The 21,936-nt window shown below is 43.1% G+C and overlaps 1 protein-coding gene across 2 annotated transcripts in view; it reads right to left on the bottom strand.

Annotated features, from left to right (window-relative positions):
- Positions 1-21,936, bottom strand: part of ptpn4a (protein tyrosine phosphatase non-receptor type 4a) — a 240,491-nt gene that overhangs the window by 145,885 nt on the left and 72,670 nt on the right. For both annotated transcript variants that reach the window (XM_067987103.1, XM_067987104.1), the window contains 3 exons: positions 9,962-10,069; positions 3,232-3,274; positions 3,063-3,141 (listed from right to left, as the gene is read on the bottom strand). In XM_067987103.1, coding sequence (XP_067843204.1) covers positions 3,063-3,141; positions 3,232-3,274; positions 9,962-10,069 — 230 coding nt within the window. The remainder of the gene's footprint in view (positions 1-3,062; positions 3,142-3,231; positions 3,275-9,961; positions 10,070-21,936) is intronic.

The following is a 21,936-nucleotide window of genomic DNA, read 5'->3' as shown; positions in this document are numbered from 1 at the left end:
TTTGAATCCATCATAACTGAAGGCTCCTCTCTCTACAGCCAAAAGGGATAGAAGTGAAATAAATGTAGATGACCTGAAACTAGCTAGTGATGAGTGTGGGTCTCCATGGTTAAGTATAATATTGCATTGAATTGGGAATCTCACGCGACAGCACAAGCATGTGGCAAATAGGACAAATTTACACTTGAGAAGGTGGAAGGCTCCAAGTTTGATCCTGTAGAGATTCAGCAGAAAATAGATTCATCCTCTGTGTCTCTGATTAGTCTATCCCTGGGGAAATACTCCTCACTTACAATGGGTAGCCAGAAAAAGCATTCCATTCCCATTAAGCACAGGTCTGCCATCTTGAAATATAAATTTTGCAATGGTCATGGGTTCAATGCCCACTGCAAAGACTTGAGCACATAATCTAGGCTGACACTTCAGTGCAATACTGAGAGAGTGTTGCATCGTTGAGATTGCTGTCTTTTGGATGAGATGTTAAACCATGGCCCTCCATCTGCCTGGTCAGGTGGACAATCCCATGGCACTATTCAAAGAAGAACAGAAGAGTTCCTGGCTAATATTTATTCGTCAACCACCTCCAAAACAGATTAACTGTTCATTTATCTCATTGCCGTTTGTTGGACCTTGCTGTGAGCAAATTAGCTGCCACATTTGCCTACACTTCAAAATAATTGCCTATGAAGCACTTTGGGATGTCCTGAGGATGTGAAAGGCACAATATAAATCAACATCCTTCCTTTATATACACAAGAAATTAGTTCCAGAATTTACTGCAAAATGTGAACAAACTTCTTCATTAAATGCAATGCCCAAGCATTTTGCTTTTAAATGCAAAACTGACTATTAATCAAAACTTAACTATCCAGTTTCTAATAGCTTCAGGACCAGCAGTAAGATCTCACCTTTGAGGATGCAACAACTCACATGTAAGCCAACTCCCTATTTGGGGGATTTTCAATACAACAGCCAAAAAAAACTTTTGACAGATAGAAATCTAAAAGTTGATCTCTGCGTCCGACAGCGCTAAAGGCCACGAGTGGTTTTTGGTGGAACATTATGAATACACTGAAATGGTGACCAATTACAACTAAAAGGTCCTGGTCATTAATCATAGAATGTTACAGCACAAAAGGAAGCCATTCGGCCCATCGTGTCCGTGCCGGCCAAAAAACAGCTATCCAGCTTAATCCCACTTTCCAGCATTTGGTCCGGAGCCCTGTAGGTTACGGCACTTCAAGTGCGCATCCAAGTATTTTTTAAATGAGTTGAGGGTTTCTGCCTCTACCACCCTTTCAGGCAGTGAGTTCCAGACCCCCACCCTCTGGGTGAAAAAATATCTCCTCAGCTCCCCTCTAATCCTTCTACCAATTACTTTCAATCTATGCCCCCTAGTCACAGACCCATCCGCCGAGGGAAATAGGTCCTCCCTATACACTTTATCTAGTCCAGTCATAATTTTATATACCTCAATTAAATCTCCCCTCAGCCTCCTTTGTTCCAAAGAAAACAATCCCAGCCTATCCAATCTTTTCTCATAGCTAAAATTCTCCAGCCCTGGCAACATCCTTGTAAATCACCTCTGTACCCTCTCTAGTGCAATCACATCTTTTCTGGTCACCACATTACAGGACTGTATGCAGGACTCAATCAACCCTCCTAGTTACTTGCTCAAAAAATTCAATCAAGTTAGTGGCCAAACTAATGTTTTATACAGTTCTAGCATATCTTCCCTGCTCTTATATTCTATGCCTCGGCTAATAAAGGAAAATATCCCGCATGCCTTTTTAACCACCTTATCTATCTGTCCTGATACCTTCAGGGATCTGTGGACATGCACTCCAAGGTCCCTTTGTTTCTCTGCACCTCTCAGTATCCTCCCATTTATTGTGTACTCCCCTGCCATGTTTGCCCTCCCCAAATGCATCATCTGCAAACTTCTTGATCAAGCCCCCCACCTTCAAGTCCAAATCATTAATATGCACCATAAAAAGCAAGGGACCTAGCACTGAGCCTTGCGAGACCCCACTAGAAACAGTCTTCCAGTCACAAAAACATCCGTCAACCATTATGCTTTGCTTCCTGCCACTGAGCCAATTTTGGATCCAACGAGCCACCTTCCCTTGGATCCCATGGGCCTTTACTTTTTTGTCCAGTCTGCCATGTAGGACCTTGTCAAAAGCCTTGCTAAAATCCATATACACTACATCAACCGAATTACCCTCATGACCGTCTTTGTTACCTGCTCAAAAAATTCAATCAAGTTAGTCAGACACGGCCTTTCCTTAATAAATCCATGCTGACTTTTCTTGATTAACCTGTGCCTTTCTAAATGATGATTTATGCTGTCCCTCAGAATTGATTCCAATAATTTGCCCACCACCAAGGTTAGACTGACTGGCCTATAATTGCTCAGTCTATCTCTGTCTCCTTTTTTAAACAACGGTACAACATTAGCAGTCCTCCAATCCTCCCTGTAGCCAGGGAGGATTGGAAAATGATGGTCAAAGCCTCCTCTATTTCCTCCCTTGCTTCTCGTAACAGCCTGGGATACATTTAATCCGGGCTTGGCGATTTATCTACTTTCAAAGATGCTAAACCCCTTAATACTTCCTCTCTCACTATGTTTATCCCATCCAATATTTCACACTCCTCCTCCTTAACTACAATCTCTGCAGCGTCCCCTGCTTTTGTGAAGACAGACGCAAAGTATTCATTAAGAACCATACCCACATCTTCCGCCTCCTCACATGGGTTACCTTTTTAGTCTCAAAGGCCCTACTCTTTCCTTAGTTATCCTCTTGCTCTTTATGTATTTATAACACATTTTTGGGTTTTCCTTAATTTTACCTGCCAGTATTTTATCATGCCCTCTCTTTGCTTTCCTAATTTCACCCCTGCACTTTCTATACTCCTCTAGCTTTCTGCAGTGTTGAGCTCTTGGTGTCTGACATAAGCTTCTTGTCATCCAGGGGGCTCTAGATTTGGTAGTCTTGCAAACTCTTAACCAACCCCCCACCCCCCCCCCCGTCTCCTTTTCATTTATTTTCAGCACCCACCTTGTGTATTCCTCTTGTAGCTTATTGAGGTCCGTCACAAAAAATTTGACTCTAAAATTCAAGTTATATGGGGATCCTCCTACAATATAAAAAAAACAGTATTTTACTTCAGTTACATGCTTGAACTAGTGATTTCCAGCAGTAAAACAGACTGAATGGTTTCACTTACTTTTTAGCTGCTTTCTGACTGGTTTGTTTGGATCTAGCCATCGCTGTAAAACATTTAAGAAAATAAATTCACAACCTGAAATGGTGCAATGAAACATTTCCTACTGAGTTGACTCACAAAAATCCACCTACAAAACAATTACCGAAGGTTGTGGAATCCAGAGCGCACTCAAATTGTCTCAATAAAAAAAAATCACATAGGCAAGATATGCAAACATCACTATAAAGTACAAAGTACAATGACCCCCAATATAAAAGAGCTTTTTAATTCAAATGTTTGTATGTATTTTATTAAGTTATGAGGTCTTGTGCAAAGTGTTTAGTGAGACAACATCTCTAAAGTTGTTAGTTTTGCAAATGGTTCACTGGTGGCATTTGCAAAAAGAACCAAGTGAAGTAGTGGTGGGGCAAAGAGACCAATATTTTGTGCTCAAACACTAATACCACCATAATTTTTTCCTCTGCAGTCACCCTCCCTTCCTAGAAACGTTTGAGAAATGGGGAAAAGGAAAAGTGCAAAAGGACAAACAACATTCCTGTGGGAAAAAAAATGTTCCCGTGGATTAAAATAAAATTCACTGTGCAGCGTAAGATTTCAGTCTTGAAAACTATGAAAATAGCACATGCAATTATAATGCTATATTTTGATATTTATGAATAGCATGATCTGCATTTAAAAGCTTCTGGTAGATTATATTTTAATTTCTTCAAAAATATTCTACATCTTTTGTAATATGGACCGTAATTTCTCCCCAATATATAAACATGCACTTTTCTCAGCCCAAAAGTGCACACACGTTTCCAGCCCCTTTTTCAAAATAAATTAATTTGATTTCTCTTTACAAAATAGGCATTTAGCTTCAAGCATGTATTTTTCAAGAATTGCAATAAACCATGCTTTGACATGCCTTTCGGAAATCTGCACCACAATGCTGCCATTTTGTTCAGATGGTTGTATATAAGACTTCATTCTAAAATTTCTTGACAAGAACACCAAATCAGAGCACTAACAAGATAATTTACAGACAAGGCCGGCCATTTGGCCAATATTAGTTCATCCACCCAGAGCAGTCCTAACGCCACCCCCTCCCACTGTAGCACCAATTGTTTCTTAACTGATTCTAGGGTTTTTACCTCCACTACTCGATCTGAAAGTTTATTCCACACGTTGATCATTCTGATCAGAATTTCTTGATATCTTTTTATCTTTTACTAGTTTTAATGTGCACCTTAGTTTCATCCATGCTTTTGTTACTTCCACTATTCCAAGTCTTTACTGAATGGCCTCCCACCCTACATCAACTTCAGCTCACCCAAAATTCTGCTGCCCGTATCCTAACTGGCACCAGGTTTCATGTACCCATCACCCCTGTGCTCACTCATCTACATTGGCTCCCACTACTTCGATTTTAAAATTCTCATCCTCGTTTTCAAATCCCTCCATGGCCTCACTCCTCTCTATCTCTGTAACCTCCTCCAGCCTTACAACCCTCCAAAAACACTGAATTCCTTCAACTCTGGCCTCTTGTGCACCCCACCAACCCCCCCATTTCCTTCGCCTACTATTGGCAGCAGTGACCTCTCCATCCCTCTCCCCTCCTTTAAGATGCTCCTTAAAATCTACCTGTTCAACCAAGCTTTTGGTCACCTGTCCTAATGGGCTCGATATTAGCACCCGCTATCGGGTGCGTTCCAGGCGGGGGGGGGGCTCCGAAAATCGGGGAATCCCGGAGCGGGTCGGGAGCCCAGCTCCAACCCGCCCACTTCCGGGTTCCCCACGGACGCGCTGACGTGAGCGCGCGCAGCCCCCCGCATGTGGGACTCCCGCAGGCAATTAAAGCCGGCGGGGTGCCACTTAACAGTATTTATTCTGATATTTCAGGTCTTTAACAGACCTGAATAAGGGAATATTTCATGAGGGGTGGGATTTTACAAACAACTGGGACTGTTTCCCGTGCTGGGGGAAACACTCCCAGTTGAAATGGACGTGTTGCAGCTATCAGCCTGTGGCAGCTGCAAAGGTCCATTTGACAGGTGGGGGGGGGGGGGGGGGGGTGGAGAAGACCCTCACTCATTGCAGGAGGTCACTGTCACTTTGGACAAAGTTTGGCCTCCACCACCCTCTCCTAACAATCAAATTCACCAACTTGCACACTTACCCCGGGGTCCAGACACATGTACCTACCTTGCGACCCCCCTCAGATGTACATCTTCCGGATGGGGGCTGCCATAGCTGCAGTCATGACCTCCTCGGAGGGCGAACAGCATCACCAGCCTCGCCGGCCACGCCATCCACCTCTGACACGTGGAGCTCCACAGCTCAGCAGCGGGGAACCCGGAAGACCAGGTAAGTGGATCCAATTAGGCTGCAATCGCGCGCGGGGCAGACTGATTTCACCGGCCGGGTTGCCCACGCGCCCAATAGATCCCCTGCCACAAACCCGCCGCCCTCCTAATATCGAGCCCAATATCTCTATGTGGCTTGGTGTCAAATTTTGTCTGAGTACACTCCTGTGAAGCACCTTGGGATATTTTACTACAATAAGTTGTTATTGTCGTTCTACTCCTGAAGTTTAATTTGAAGTAATATTCTGGGTTAACTTTTTCTATATACTTAATCTTATACAGCTCCAAAAGAACATCCCTCAGACACCCCCTTAATAGGCTGAAAAGCTCAACTTTCTCTAGTTTATTCTCATAACAAGCTCAACACTGGGATTGAGCCTAGAAGCTCTTCTCTGCATTTCCTTCAGCACTCTTATCGCTTGGGAGTTCATTACGACTTCCAGCAGCTCAAAACTGAGCATCCACGAAGCCAACAGCAGCAGCAGAATTGTACACCACCACAATCTGTAACTGGACACAGCAACAGCTTTACGCCCCGACTACATCCTGAATATAGTGCTGACGTGTGCTCCAGAACGAGCCTTGCTCTTAACTAAGCTGTTCAAGTACAGTTACAATGCTGGTACCTATCCGACACTGTGGACAAGTGCACAGTTATGTCCTCTCTACAAAAGCAGACAAATCCAACCATCATTGTATCAGCCCACTTCTAATCATCCACAAAGTAATGGCAGGAGTCATCAACAGTGCTACCAAGTAGCACTTACTCATCAGTAACTGCTCACTGATTTTCAGTTTGGAATCTGCCAGGGCTACTTGGCTCTAGACCTCGTTAGTCTTGGTCCAAATATAGACACAAGAAGTAAATTCCAGAAATGAGGAGAAAGTGACTGCACTCGACATCAAGGCACCAATTGACTGAGTGTGGCACCAAGGAGTCCTAGTAAAACTGGAGTCAATGAGGATCAGGGGGAACTCTCCAGTGGCTGGAGTTATAACTGGCACAAAGGAAGATGGCTGTGGTTGTTGGAGGCCAATCATCTCAGCCCAGCATCCTAAGCCAAACTATCTTCAGCTGATTTATCAATGACCTTCTCTCTATCATAAGGTCAGAAGTGGGACTGTTTGATGATGATTGGACAGTGTTCAGCTTCATTCACAATTCCTCAGATAATGAAGCAGTATCCCCATAACCCCTTGATTCCCCTAGAGTCCAAACATCTGTCTATCTCAGCCTTGAATATACTCAACAACCGAGCATCCACAGCCCTCTGTGTTAGAGAATTCCAAAGATTCGCAACCCGCTGCGTGAAGAAATTCCTCTTCATCTCAGTCATAAATGGCCAGCCCCTTATCCTGCGACTATGCCCTCTAGTTCTGGACTCTCCAGCCAGGCGAAACAACCTCTCAGCATCTACCCTGACAAGCCCCCTCAGAATCCTATATGTTTCAATGAGATCACCTCTCATTCTCCTAAACTCCAGAGAGTATAAGCCCATTCTACTCATCCTCTCCTCATAAGACAACCCTCTCATCCCAGGAATTAATCCAGTGAGCCTTCGTTGCACTGCCTCTAAGGCAGGTATATCCTTTCTTAGATAAGGAAGCCAAAACTGTACACAGTACTCCAGGTGAGGGCTCACCAAAGCCCTGTACAATTGTAGTAAGAATTCCTTAATCTTGCACTCCAATCCCCTTGCAATAAAGGCCAACATGCCATTTGCCTTCCTAATTGCCTGCTGTACCTGCATGCTAACTTTTTGTGTTTCTTGTACCAGAACACCCAAGTCTCTCTGGACAAAAACATTTAACAGTTTCTCACCATTTAAAAAAATGGTCTGTTTTTCTATTCTTCCTACCAAAGTGAATAACCTCACATTTCCCCACATTATACTCCATCTGCCACCTTCTTGCCCACTCACTTAACCTGTCCAGATCCCTATGCAGGCTCTGTGTCCACCTCACAGCTTACTTTCCCACCTAACTTTGTATCGTCAGCAAACTTCGATACATTACATTTGGTCCCTTCATCCAAGTCATTAATATAGATTGTAAATAGCTGAGGCTCACGCACCGATCCTTGGGGCGCCCCACTAGTTACAGCCTGCCAACCTGAAAATGACCCGTTTATCCCTACTCTCTTTTCTGTCCATTAACCAATCCTTTATCCATGCTAATATGTTACCCCCAACCCCATGAGCTATCATCTTGTGTAACAACCTTTTATGTGGCACCTTACTGAATGCCTTTTGAAAATCCAAATATACTACATCCACTGGTTCCCGTTTATCTACCCTGCTAGTTACATCCTCAAACAACTCTAATAAGTTTGTCAAACACAATTTCCCTTTCATAAAACCATGTTGACTCTGCCTAATTATATTATGATGTTCTAAGTGCCCTGTTACCACTTCCTTAATAATGGCTTCCAGCATTTTCCCGACGACTGATGTCAGGCTAACTGGCCTGTAGTTCCGTATTTTCTCTCTTCCCTCCTTTCTTGAATAGCGGGATTACATTCGCTTTGTTCCAATCGGCTGGAACCGTTCTAGAATCTAGGAAATTTTGGAAGATCATAACTAATGCATCCACCATCTCTGCAGCCACTTCTTTTAGAACCCTCTGATGTAGGCCATTAGGTCCAGGGGATTTATCAGCTATTAGTTCCTCAAGTATTTTTTCTCTACTGCTAATAATTACTTTAAGTTCCTCACTCTCATTAGCCCCTTGGTTCCCCACTATTTCTGATAAGCTTTTTGTGTCTTCTACTGTGAAGACAGATACAAAATATTTGTTTAACACAACCACCATTTCCTGATTCCCCATTATAATTTCTCCTGTCTCAGTCTCTAAGGGACCAATGTTTACTTTTGCTACTCTCTTCCTTTTTACATACTTGTAGAAGCTCTTACAATCCATTTTTATATTTCTTGATAGTTTACTTTCATATTCTATTTTCTCCCTTTTTATTAATTTTTTGGTCATCCTTTGCTGGTTTCTAACACTCTCCTAAACCTTAGGCTTACTACTCCTCATGGCAAGATTATAGACCTCTTCTTTTAATCTAATACTATCCTTAACTTCTTTAGTTAGCCACGGTTGGATCACTTTTCCTGTGGAGTTTTTACTTCTCAATGGAATTTGTTGAGAATATTGAAATATTTCTTTAAATGTTTGCCATTGCTTTTCAACCGTCATACCCTTTAATTTAATTTCCCAATCTACGGTAGCGAACTCCTCCCTCATACCTATATTTAAGTTTAAGATTTAATACCTTCATTTAAGTTTAAGACTCTAGTTTCTGACTTAAGTATGTTACTTTCAAACTGAATGTGAAATTCTATCATATCATGATCACTTTTCCCCAGCGGATCCTTTACTGAGAGATTACTAATTAACCCTGTCTCATTACACAATACAAGGTCTAAAATTGCCTGTTCCCTGGTTGGATCCATGCTGTGACCTCCACCAACTAAAAGAACAAAGGCAGCAACAGTATGGGAACACCACTTCCAATCTCCCCTCCAAATCACACACCATACTGACTTGGACATATTCCTTCATCATCACTGGGTCAAAATTATAGAACTCCCTACCTAATAGCATTTTGGGAGCAATTTCACCACAACGACTGCAGTGATTCAAGAAGGCACCCATCATTTTCTCACGGCAATTCAGGATGGGCAATGAATGCCGGCCTTGCCAGCAATGCCCACATCCCAAAAAAGTGAATGAATAAAATATTTTCATTGTTTTACATTCCTATCACAAGGAACCTAGCCACAAGGATCTCAGTATTGAAAGTTTATGGTTGATTACACAGTACATAGCACATGGAGGAAATAAGGTACAGTAGTCACACTCACATTTTGGTTGTATGAGGATCAAACCAGGCAGTGTAAAATACTCAGTGACAATATTTAGTTTTACAGGAAAACCCATCAGTGCAAAATAGACAGTTAAGTGACTACTTCCTCAAACTCATGATGAATTTCTTTGTTACACCCTCAGAATTGCCAAGCCACACAAAGTTCTGCCAAATATGACATCAAGTTCGCACAGCACAGGTATTATATAAATGCCCTTTTATTTAAAAAAATTATTACTCTTGCCAAGGAAGCTTACAGTCTGGATGTGTTGGCAACAAAAACATATTGCTATGTTAGTGTAACAGCATACTTGAAGTTTAAAAAAATGTAATCAGCTTATTTCTTTTAAAAAATGAAAAACCTTTAATCTTGGAATAGTTAACATGAAACCACAAAGATTTACATTAACCTGGAGCTGCAAACCCACATGAGAGAACATATTTTTCATTTTATTTAGTGATCATTTACACAGTTTGGGAATTTACTCAAAGGAAGGACACGGAGAGCAATACTCACAGGGCTGTCTGTTGTATCATCTGCCAGTTGTAAACCAAAGTAGTCTCGTTCAGTCAGATCAAGGTGTCTGAAGACTAAATCCAGTAGGATATGTCCCTGATCGTGTTTCTGGAAAACAAAAATAGAACAGCCATAAACTTCTACATCAAATAATTCAGTATCACATTGCAAATTAATTGCACCAACTAAATTACAATGTAACTTCAAGACCATGTATATCTTGGGAATGAATCTTGCTTTCTCTTGTGCCTCCAATCAATCATATACGTGTATTATGCATCATTACTGTTGGAAAATTATGTGAATCTGAAACACTTCACTCAACAGTTCACACTTCATGTACGACAACAGATGGTACATAGTTGTACCTTGTTATCACAAACATGCTGTACCAGTTTTTCTTGATAGCAGTTAAAGATCTACTATAATCAATAGAGAAGATAAAACAAATAATGACTACAAATACTTCAGTCTTTTCAAATAACTGCATTTATTGCATTGTTCAAGTACACTGCTTAATCTATACAACTATAAAAACATTACATCTCTGTATTACAAAATTTAGGAGGTGGTCCAAAAACTGCTCTGGCCTCCTGCCAAATGCGGCTGGAATGTTCAATTACTGAGACATGAAAATCTCACATTCTCCTGGCAGACACCAGAGCATCAAAATGGCAGCTTTCCAATATCACATGCATTCATAGGAGGGTAGTATTATCTTACGCCAGACCAGACTAGGATCCCATGCTAAGTGAAGGTTCTCTAAACCACTTGCATGATTCTAAGAACGAAGCAATGTTATGAAATGAAGCCCAACTTCTGGCAACGAAAGGAAAAGAAAATACGACTATATACTTTCTGCCACCTGCCTGCAATGTGGCCATCACCAAGTCACACCTTGGTTTCTCTCCCCCTACTCCTCTGGCACCTTCTCCTCCTTCGAGCATGTCATCTTGTTCCACCCCTCTTGCCTCCTTTAAACTCCTCATTCTCTACTACCCAAGCCCCATCTAGAGATTCTCCTTGAACTAGCCTCCCTTAGCATCTGCACTGAGTGACTCCTCACCCTCGGTGATTTCAATCTCCATCTCAACTTGCCTTGCTCTCTCGCTGCTGATTTCATCTCCTGTCCTCCCTAAATCTCTTCCTCCATATAAACTCTTCTACCCACATTCACAGCCATCCCCTTAACCGTACAATCTCACATGGCCTTTCCACTCCTGCGGTCTTTATCACAGACAAGGCCATCTCTGACTACTTCCTTGTATCTCCCTACCACTTTCCAAGCCCATTTTGTCTCCCCTGAAAAAAACTCTCCTGCACTCTCACTTACACCTGCACTTTCAAAATCCCAGCGCCCTAGTCTTTGGACTTTCATTCTCCATAATACTTCTGCAGTTGTCGATCTGCTAAACCATCACCTCCACCTTAAATATCCTTGTCCCGAATGAAAGCTTTACTCTTCCCCCAAACCAGTCCTTCCCCCTCATATGACCCCCGTCATTGCTCCTTCAAATCCAGGGGGCACAACTTGAGTGCATCTGGACACAACTGGTTTAGCCACCCATTACCAGATCTGGCTGTTATCACACAACAAAAATACTCCTCCCAAGCACCAGCTCAGGTACATCACCTCAAGGGAATTAGAGAGCAAGCCAGAGGGAAATGCGCTGGGTGACAGAACAAAAATGAGTAGCTGGTGGCAGTGGCATACAAAGATGGTGATGTCGCTGGCCAGAGGGTCAGCACTGTCTCTTGGCTGAACAGCCTAGGAATCTAAAGCTCGTGGATCCCACTCTTTAAAAAGATGCTGGCAGAGAATTGAGCTTTGGAGGCTGCATCAGATAGCAAGCCGCAAACAGTAGCTTGAGTGGAAAAGACTATCAGCAGCATGTGCAGTACATCAGAGGACAGTTTAACACTGCAGGTCAGCATGAATTATGAGGTCCTCCCCTGGAGCTGCCACATTACAGAGGCCCAAAGGGACGTTTACACTGTTGTTCTAGAGATCAGGGATGCCAGATTGGAGAGGGCTGACTATTCCAGTTTCGAGTGGCTTGTTAACAGTAACTAACAACCACAAGGTGAGGCTTTACTGACTTTATTGATACCATGAGGTCTGTTTTCCTGATCAGTGGCCATGTTGAGTCAGTGTTCAGTAGTAGTGTCATGATAAGAATCTGCTTGGATGATGGCACCATTTCAGAATAGCTAAATGCTTGTGCCCCCCCTCCCTCCATGCTGCACATCTAATAGAAAGGCTGTAGACAAGGCTTCCAAAGTAGCAGCGCAAGTGCAGCTTGCAGTAGGCCCATCTCAGGACTTAGCTGCTGTAAGACCAGGTCCACCTCAATCCCAAGAGACTGCTATTGGAATCAGCAGCCAGCCACTTCAAGTATGCTACCACTCGGGTACCTCGGAGAAGCACACATCACAAAGGAAGCACGGTGGTAAGAAGCACGAGATGTACGCAAACCATTCCTCCCACAATGGGTTTCAAATAAAACTTTGGCAGCACTGAAGTTGTGCATGCACAGATCGTTCTTGGAAAGGTACAAAAGTTGCTTTCATTAGATGGCATGAATGGGGGCTTTGTGAGTTGTTGCACAGAGAGAAGAGTCTGTGAATGATGATATATCTGGTGCAGGGAAGAGGAAGATGTTCACAAGACTGTTAATGCACTGGCCAGATACAGTAGTCAAAAAAGATGTCTTGTATGAGAGTGGCACAAATCTCTTGCAGTTGGTAATGGGCTGCCTGCTACAACCTGGTCAGGCTAATGCTGCTCTTCTTGCAGATTTCCTTGGTATCTGTGGGGATCAATTCTCCTTATTTGTGAACTGCCACAGGATTTTTTTTTACGTTAAAGGTGCTATATAAAATGCAAGTTGTTGTTGATGCATGAATGGACCTCATTGTACCAATACTCAGCTCATGAGCCACAGCTGCAGAGGATAGCCCAGAAGACAATCAGAGACGTGCTTTTTGGATCAAAAAGTACTGCCCACTGCACTGCCTTAAAACGCAGGCACAAAGTAACTCCCAGGGAAGTGAGTATTCACTTCCATGATGTGGTTATGCAGGTCACTTAAAAGCTGCACGTTGAGAAATTGGAATCTTTTCCTGTTGGCTTGTGGTGGCATTGATCAAGGAAGCTTTGAAGACCAAGTGAGTACAATCTAGGACTCTTTGGACCTTCAGGAATCCTGCCATTCAGACAGCAGTATGCTGTTAGTTGCCCATGAAGAAGGAGCCAAAATTACTTGCTCCAGTAAACAATGTATTAATGAATCTGTGCACAGCTGATTGCCTAATGTTACTAATATCCCCAATGGCAGCCTGTAATGACCGTTAAAGTTAAGTTAGAAAAAGGCCCTTGTATCAACATATTTTATGTCTAAGAAGGTGATGGCAACGAATACTTGGACACCTTCATTTACACTGGTGCAATCTCCCCACCAATGAGACATTTCTGTGAATTTATTAACCACTCCCAACAGCTGAGATGTGCTGAATGACACTTTGGTAACTCAGTGTCAAAAGATTCAGTTACAGGCACCTGAAGGAGCCCAGCGTCTGAGACAAGGATGGCTCCAGTCATTAGCCTCATAGTTCTGAGGCTGACTTCAATCTGGCTGTTTTGTGAAAATGCCAACTTCTTCTGAATATCCAGGGAATCTTGTTCTTACTTTAATGTCTCCTGATATGCTGCACTGCACAGACTTTGATGGCCCTGGGTGTTTAAAGTCTGCCCATTTTAAAATCCGGACTAAGTGTTGAAGTTGACCAAACCAATTTATTGATAGTTTAGAAGTTTCCGAGAAAGGTTCCACCTAGTATTTTTCAATGCCTATTAGGAGACTCAATTATCTGAAAATGAGTTGGACAATTATAGAATCATAGAAGTTTACAACATGGAAACAGGCCCTTCGGCCCAACATGTCCATGTTGCCCAGTTTATACCCCTAAGCTAGTCCCAATTGCCTGCACTTGGCCCATATCCCTCTATACCCATCTTACCCATAGAATTCTCCAGGCTCCTCTCTCCACGCACACTGCTCATCATTGCTCTACATGAGACTCAGATTTATGGTTAAGTTGGCCATAAGTTATCACCCCTAATGCAAAATTCCTTTCTAGGCTAACTGACTTGCCTGAATAATTGAGAATGGGTGTGACCTTTTTGAATTTCTCACTTTGGGAGGAGACTGTTCAACTCCAGAGTGCAGAAGCCTAGATGTTTGGGGAATACTTTTCCTAATTTCTTGAAATGTCATGTTTAGAATGTTATCAAGCACAGTGCATAATGTTCAGCTGGTTACTGTACCAGCTGGCTATTTTCTTCAGATCAGGGCACAAGCAGGAGAATGGTGAGAGATTCAACATCATTGGATGGGTGGGTTAGAGGTTCTAGCTAAGAATTAAAATAACAAAACCTGATTTGATGAGTACTGCTTAAATACATTCATGTCTGACTGTGGGGACTTTATTAAGGAAGGAAAAGACTTGTATCGCACCTTTTACATCAAGATGCCCCAAAACATTTTATAACAGCAACTATACTGCAAAAAAGTACATTATTGGTTGTAACGTAGGAAAAAATAGCAACCAATTTGCACACAGCATTGTCCCACAAACAGCAACAAGATACATGACTAGATAATCTGTTTCAGCTGTTGGTTGAGGGATAAATATTGGCCAGAACAGAGAACTCTCTTGCTCTTTGAATATCGCCATGGTTTTTTTTTTACGTCCACCCAGGAGTACAGACAGGGCCTCAGTTTAATGTCTTATCTGACTAGGTAGCACTCCCTCGGTACTGCATTGAAGTTACATTACAGTAATGCTGGCAGACAGCTTCAACTATTCATAAATCTGAAATGAGAAAACACTATGCAAGGATAAAATTCCATGTGACATTCAAGTATGATCCTAGGAAAAGGATTAATGGCAGGATTTAATCACAGGATTTTGGACTGGAGAAGAATATTCCTTACTACGTTAATACGCACTATTAAAGAAGGTTGCTTTCCATGGTAACTTAATGTTTGTTGCCCACTGAGCAACACAGTTGTGTCTGCAATATTGACTTAGCTATACCAGGAAGCATAACCTATGAATTCCAAGTCACCGATCTAGTTGTAAACAAAGCATTCAACAATGCTTTGCAAAGTGAATGTCACTGGCTTTACATGGGCAGTGATAAACTGGCACCAACAGACTGCCTGCAGAAACCTGGACTGCTTGAGGTGCTGTAGTGTATACTGAACTTATTATAGGAGACCTAAATGGACTCTATTGTTTGCTGCATCTCCAATGCAGACAGAAGTGAGGAATGATCTGTCTAGTACCTCAGTCAAGATATGGGATGTGGAAAGGAAGTATATTCCTATGAACATAGCAGAGCCTGGACTACAGTAGCTGAATCTGGATGTCAACTTAAAATGCGAGAAAATAAAGAGGAGTGGTACATAAGTCCACATAACATTCTCCTACATGACCACCTATCCGGCCCAAACGTAATTCATTATGTGAAGCTTCACTAAAGCCACAAATAAATCCAAGTATTGTTTAAAAAATGATAAAACTCCAAATGTGACCTTTCTAATCATGTTTGCCAGTTTGCTTCGAAATAAGAGTTGTTGGAATGCTAACCCTGAAAAGCACAACTATAAAATTCAATTTTTTTTTTTATTCGTTCATGGGACATGAGCGTCGCTGGCAAGGCCAGCATTTATTGCCCATCCCTAATTGCCCTTGAGAAGGTGTGGGAGAGCTGCCTTCTTGAACCGCTGCAGTCCACGCGGTGAAGGTTCTCCCATAGTGCTGTTAGGAAGGGAGTTCCAGGATTTTGACCCAGCGACGATGAAGGAACGGCCATATATTTCCAAGTCAGGATGGTGTGTGACTTGGAGGGGAACATGAAGGTGGTGGTGTTCCCATGTGCCTGCTGCCCTAGTCCTTGACCTTCTAGATGTAGAGGTCGCGGGTTTGGGAGGTGCTGTCGAAGAAGCCGTGGCGAGTTGCTGCAGTGCATCCTGTGGATGGTACACACTGCAGCCACGGTGCGCTGGTGGTGAAGGGAGTGAATGTTTAGGGTGGTGGATGGGTTGCCAATCAAGCGGCCTGCTTTGTCCTGGATGGTGTTGAGCTTCTTGAGTGTTGTTGGAGCTGCACTCATCCAGACAAGTAGAAAGTATTCCATCACACTCCTGACCTGTGCCTTGTAGATGGTGGAAAGGCTTTGGGGAGTCAGGAGGTGAGTCACTCGCCAGAGAATACCCAGCCTCTGACCTGCTCTTGTAGTCACAATATTTATGTGGCTGGTCCAGTTAAGCTTCTGGTCAATGGTGACCCCCAGGATGTTGATGGTGGGGGATTTGGCGATGGTAATGCCATTGAATGTGAAGGGGAGGTGGTTAGACTCTCTCTTATTGGAGATGGTCATTGCCTGGCACTTGACGGGCACGAATGTTACTTGCCACTTATGAGCTCAAGCCTGGATGTTGTCCAGGTCTTGCTGCATGCGGGCTCGGACTGCTTCATTATATGAGGGGTTGTGAATGGAACTGAACATTGTGCAATCATCAGCGAACATCTCCATTTCTGACCTTATGATGGAGGGAAGGTCATTGATGAAGCAGCTGAAGATGGTTGGGCCTAGGACACTGCCTTGAGGAACTCCTGCAGCAATGTCCAGGGGCTGAGATGATTGGCCTCCAACAACCACTACCATCTTCCTTTGTGCTAGGTATGACTCCAGCCACTGGAGAGATTTCCCCGATTCCCACTGACTTCAATTTTACTAGGGCTCCTTGGTGCCACACTCGGTCAAACGCTGCCTTGATGTCAAGGGCAGACACTCTCACCTCACCTCTGGAATTCAGCTCTTTTGTCCATGTTTGGACCAAGGCTGTAATGAGGTCTGGAGCCGAGTGGCCCTGGCGGAACCCAAACTGAGCATCAGTGAGCAGGTTATTGGTGAGTAAATGCCATTTGATAGCACTGTCGACACCACCTTCCATCACTTTGCTGATGATGGAGAGTGGACTGATGGGGCGGTAATTGGCCGGATTGGATTTGTCCTGATTTTTGTGGACAGAACATACCTGGACAATTTTCCACATTATCGGGTAGATGCCAGTGTTGTAGCTGTACTGGAACAGTTTGGCCAGAGGCACGGCTAGTTCTGGAGCACAAGTCTTCAACACTACAGCCGGGATGTTGTCGGGGCCCATTGCCTTTGTTGCATCCATTGCATTCAGCCGTTTCTTGATATCACATGGGGTGAATCAAACTGGCTGAAGACTGGCTTCTGTGATGGTGGGGATATCAGGAGGAGGCCGAGATGGATCATCCACTCGGCACCTCTGGCTGAAGATGGTTGCAAATGCTTCAGCCTTGTCTTTTGCACTCACGTGCTGGACTCCGCCATCATTGAGGATGGGGATGTTTTCAGAGCTTCCTCCTCCTGTTTGTTGTTTAATTATCCACCACCATTCACGACTGGATGTGGCAGGACTGCAGAGCTTTGATCTGATCCGTTGGTTGTGGAATCGCTTAGCTCTGTCTATAGCATGTTGCTTCCGCTGTTTAGCATGCATGTAGTCCTGTGTTGTAGCTTCACCAGGTTGGCACCTCACTTTTTGATATGCCTGGTGCTACTCCTGGCAATTCTAGTCCATATTGGGTTTTAACACTTATTATGGGTTTTTAAACTTAAACTTCACCCCCTATTGTTGATGCACTTAGATACAAAGAAACATGCTGTGTTATGATGAAAATATCAATCCTGGGTACCCGCTTTGGTTATGACGACAGAGGCAATAAGAAAAAAAAGTTATTTTTGGGATGTTCAATGAAAAATACTACCACAAGTAGTAGAGGGCAAAATAATCCATTAGCAAGCTGTAATAAATCTGATTTAAAATTTCCTTCTGTGGGAAGGATACATATCCTGCACTCAGCTGTGATAACTGATGCCTATTCGTTGCCCACAAGAATTTTGAGTGTATTCAAATAAATTCACTTAGGATTAATATGCCCCTAACCTCAGATGGCCCAAAGCCCAACTGTATGAAAACGAAGATTGGTGTGCCAGGGGAGGTGATCGTTAGAGCATCAGAGAATTTGTATGCCACACTGCGCAAGCCAAGGAACACCACCAAAACTGTAACTGGCAATTTATCTCATTTACTGTTGTGGGGCATTGCTGTGCATAAATTGGCTGCTGTAATTACCTGCAAGGCAAGTGAATGAACCTTGAAAACCTATTAATAGGCTATGAAGCATTTTGATATGTCTTGAGGATGTGAAATGCAAGTTTGTTATTTCTTCCTCTAATGCCAAAATGCATCAAACTGCACAGTGTATTTAATTATCGGCATTTTTACATTCACCAGTATGCAAACGATAGACAAAGGTCACTGACTTGAGAATCTTTGATTGGTTTGACAGTTGAACTGGCAGTTTTCTCACCTTCAGCATGTACTGAAAATATTTTACAGCAAGTCCTTCAGGTCACATCGTATCAAATGTTGAGCATACACCACTTTAAAAGCAGAAACTTCAAGACAGACTATACAACTGTCTTAATTTAATTTGAAACTTCAATTCAGAACCTGACCTATCCCGCGATATTGTAAATGAGTCCTGCGTGCATCATGAAGAAAAAAGTCAGTTTTAATTTCCAAACCTGCTACAAGAAAGATATTTTTGAATGCAAAATTAAGTTATGTAATTGCATTTTTGTGAAACACTTCAAATTAAGCATATATGAGGGGGAAAAAGGGTCATGCTTCTCATTGGCTCAACTTCACAACACTGTTTTGTAGAAATAAAGACCAGAAACTCCAAAGAAAAACCACCTCTTCGAATTTCAACCAATCACACTGCTGCTTTTTTCAATGATTCCAGGTGCCAATTGTACTTCTGATCCAAATGAACGTGAATAAAACCATGACATTTCCTCTGTGGCATTCTGCATTCCTACATTACTGTTTCTTTCCAGAGGCCTAGCTGTCTCTTGGGCACTTCGAGCTCATCGTTCCTTGTTGCCAGCAGTTTCACCTGGCCTTTGCTCCCGGTTTGTTTGCCTTGTAGTGAAGTCCAATGTGCACATGCAGATGCCCATTATTTACCAAAAATTTCCCTTTATCTTCCTCCATCAAACGCTTTTCTTATGTAATTTTCGTCTTCTCCCTACCGATTTCTGATTTTTCCTACTGCCTTTCGAATTTGCTCTCTTGGGCACGAAGGTCAGGCAGGACCTTCACCAACTTCTCTGCATGCTCGTTCACCTACTCCCCTTCATTCCACCCGAGAATGCCATGGGAATTGGCTGGCTTATCCAAATGTTTTCAGTCATAGAATCACAAAGGTTACAGCATGGAAGGAGGCCATTCGGCCCATCGAGTCTGTGCCAGCTCTATGCAAGAGCATCCAGCTCGTCCCACTCCCCTGCCCTATCCTCGTAGCCCTGAAAATTTTTTCCTTTCAAGTACTTATCCACTTCCCTTTTGAAAGCCATGATTGAATCTACCTCCATCACCCCCTCGGGTAGTGCATTCCAGATCCTAACCACTTGCTGTGTAAAAAAGTTTTTCCTCATGTCACCTTTGATTCTTTTGCCAATCACCTTAAATCGATGTCCTCTGGTTCTTGACCCTTCCGCCAATGGGAACAGTTTCTCTACCTACTCTGTCCAGACCCTTCATGATTTTGAATACCTCTATCAAATTTCCTTGCAATGTTCTCTATTCCACGGAGAACAACCCTAGCTTCTCCAGTCTAGCCACGTAACTAAAGTCCCTCATCCCTGGAATCATTCTAGTAAATCTCTTCTACACCCTCGCTAAGGCCTTCACATCTTTCCTGAAGTGCGGTGCCCAGAATTGGACACAATACTTCAGTTGTGGCCGAACCAGTGTTAAAGGTTCATTGTGCCTTCCATACTTTTGTACTCTGTGCCTCTATTTATAAAGCCTAGGATCTGCCCTAGTGTCTCTTGGACACTTTCTCAATCTGCCCTGCGCCACATTCAACGACAAGTCAACAGTCAGTTCATGATCAAACTAGAAATATTTCAAAATGAGCTACCATAAACTTAACTGCAAGCATGAACCAGCATTTTTGCTTTAAAGACAGTTTCCACCTCATTTGTCCAAACACCATGACGACATTTTAAGACGTGACCGTAGCTAAGCAAAATGATCAGCTGCAATGACAAAATGAAATTTGACAGTCAATTTGTTGTCATTGTAGTATCCCAAGAAAGGAGAAAGCATAAATGATCTCGTGTTCAGAATACTAAAGTACCACGAGAACTTTTAGCCATAGTAGCTCGTGCTTGTTGTATTGGTTGAGATTCAGTTAATACCCATCATCTGTTTCATCAGTAAGTTCAAGTTTCAGACTCAATTATAAAGAGGCCCCTGGACAACAAGCAGTCCAAAAATTACAGATATAAGTTCTAAATTTATAAAAAAAGGAGTCAAAGAACTTGTTCATATCAACAATAAACTACAATCAATCTATACTTACTGTGTGAAGGAGGCATAGGACTATATTCCAGCCTGGCGAATCCATACATAAAAGCCACCAATTGGGTTCACCAACAGCTTTCGATACAACAGCACAATATTTTACAGCGGAAAACAATGGCCCATAAAACAATGAACGTCCAGACCATCTCCGTAAGCTTGATCGACATTCAATAAATCTATGACCATCTCCAACAAGAGAGAGTCCAACCACCTCCCCATGACATTCCAACGGCATTACCATTGCCGAATACCCCACCATCAACATCCTGGGGGTCACCACTGACCAGAAACTTAACTGGACCAGCCATATAAGTACTGTGGCTACAAGAGCAGGTCAGAGGCTGGGTATTCTGCGACGAGTGACTCTCCTCCTGACTCCCCAAAGCCTTTCGACCATCTACAAGGCACAAGTCAGGAGTGTGATGGAATACTCTCCACTTGCCTGGATGAGTGCAGCTCCAAAAACATTCAAGAAGCTCGACACCATCCAGGACAAAGCAGCCCGCTTGATTGGCACTCCATCCATTACCCTAAACATTCACTCCCTTCACCACTGGCGCACTGTGGCTGCAGTGTGTACCATCCACAGGATGCACTGCAGCAACTCGCCAAGGCTTCTTCGACAGCACCTCCCAAACCCACGACCCTCTACCACCTAGGACAACAGCAGCAGGTACATGGGAACAACACCACCTGCACGTTCCCCTCCAAGTCACACACCATCCTGACTTGTAAATATATCGCCGTTCCTTCATCGTCGCTGGGTCAAAATCCTGGAACTCCCTCCCTAACAGCACTGTGGGAGAACCTTCACCACACGGACTGCAGCGGTTCAAGAAGGCGGCTCACCCCCACCTTCTCAAGGGCAATTAGGGATGGGCAATAAATGCTGGCCTCGCCAGCGACACCCACATTCCATGAACGAATAAAAAAAAGATCTGGAGCTAGTAGTTACTACGCATTTTTCTAAGTAACACAGGGTTGTTATCATCATTGTATAAGATAGTGCATGCAAGTCACCTGGGAAATAGAAATTTGAGAACTCCGCAGGTCTGAATCCCAGAACAACTGGAGGAGAACAAACCCAGCGTAATGCACAAACTCGAGCATTTTAGCATCCCTTTATTGATGCTAAAGGGAAAACTCTCAGATACTTTCCCTTTATTGATGCTAAAGAGAAAACTATCTCAGATCCTTTGGACAGAAAGCAGTGTGCGCATATTGTCAGAGCTTACATTGGATGACAAGAGTGACCCATCAGAACACCTGCTGGAGAATGCAATTATTGAAAAGGATATCAAATGGCCATCCATTGGTTTGTGAATGTGCAGTGACTATGGTCAAGAAAATTAAACAACAGGAAGTCCTACTGGAATCCAAAGCAACAGAGATGGCTGAAAGAGCTACAATAAATTTCCAATTGTAGTCATG

This window comes from Heptranchias perlo, chromosome 7 (genome assembly GCF_035084215.1).
Source record: "Heptranchias perlo isolate sHepPer1 chromosome 7, sHepPer1.hap1, whole genome shotgun sequence".
In the NCBI taxonomy this organism is placed as follows: domain Eukaryota; kingdom Metazoa; phylum Chordata; class Chondrichthyes; order Hexanchiformes; family Hexanchidae; genus Heptranchias; species Heptranchias perlo.
This window is presented reverse-complemented; position numbering and strand designations above follow the sequence as displayed.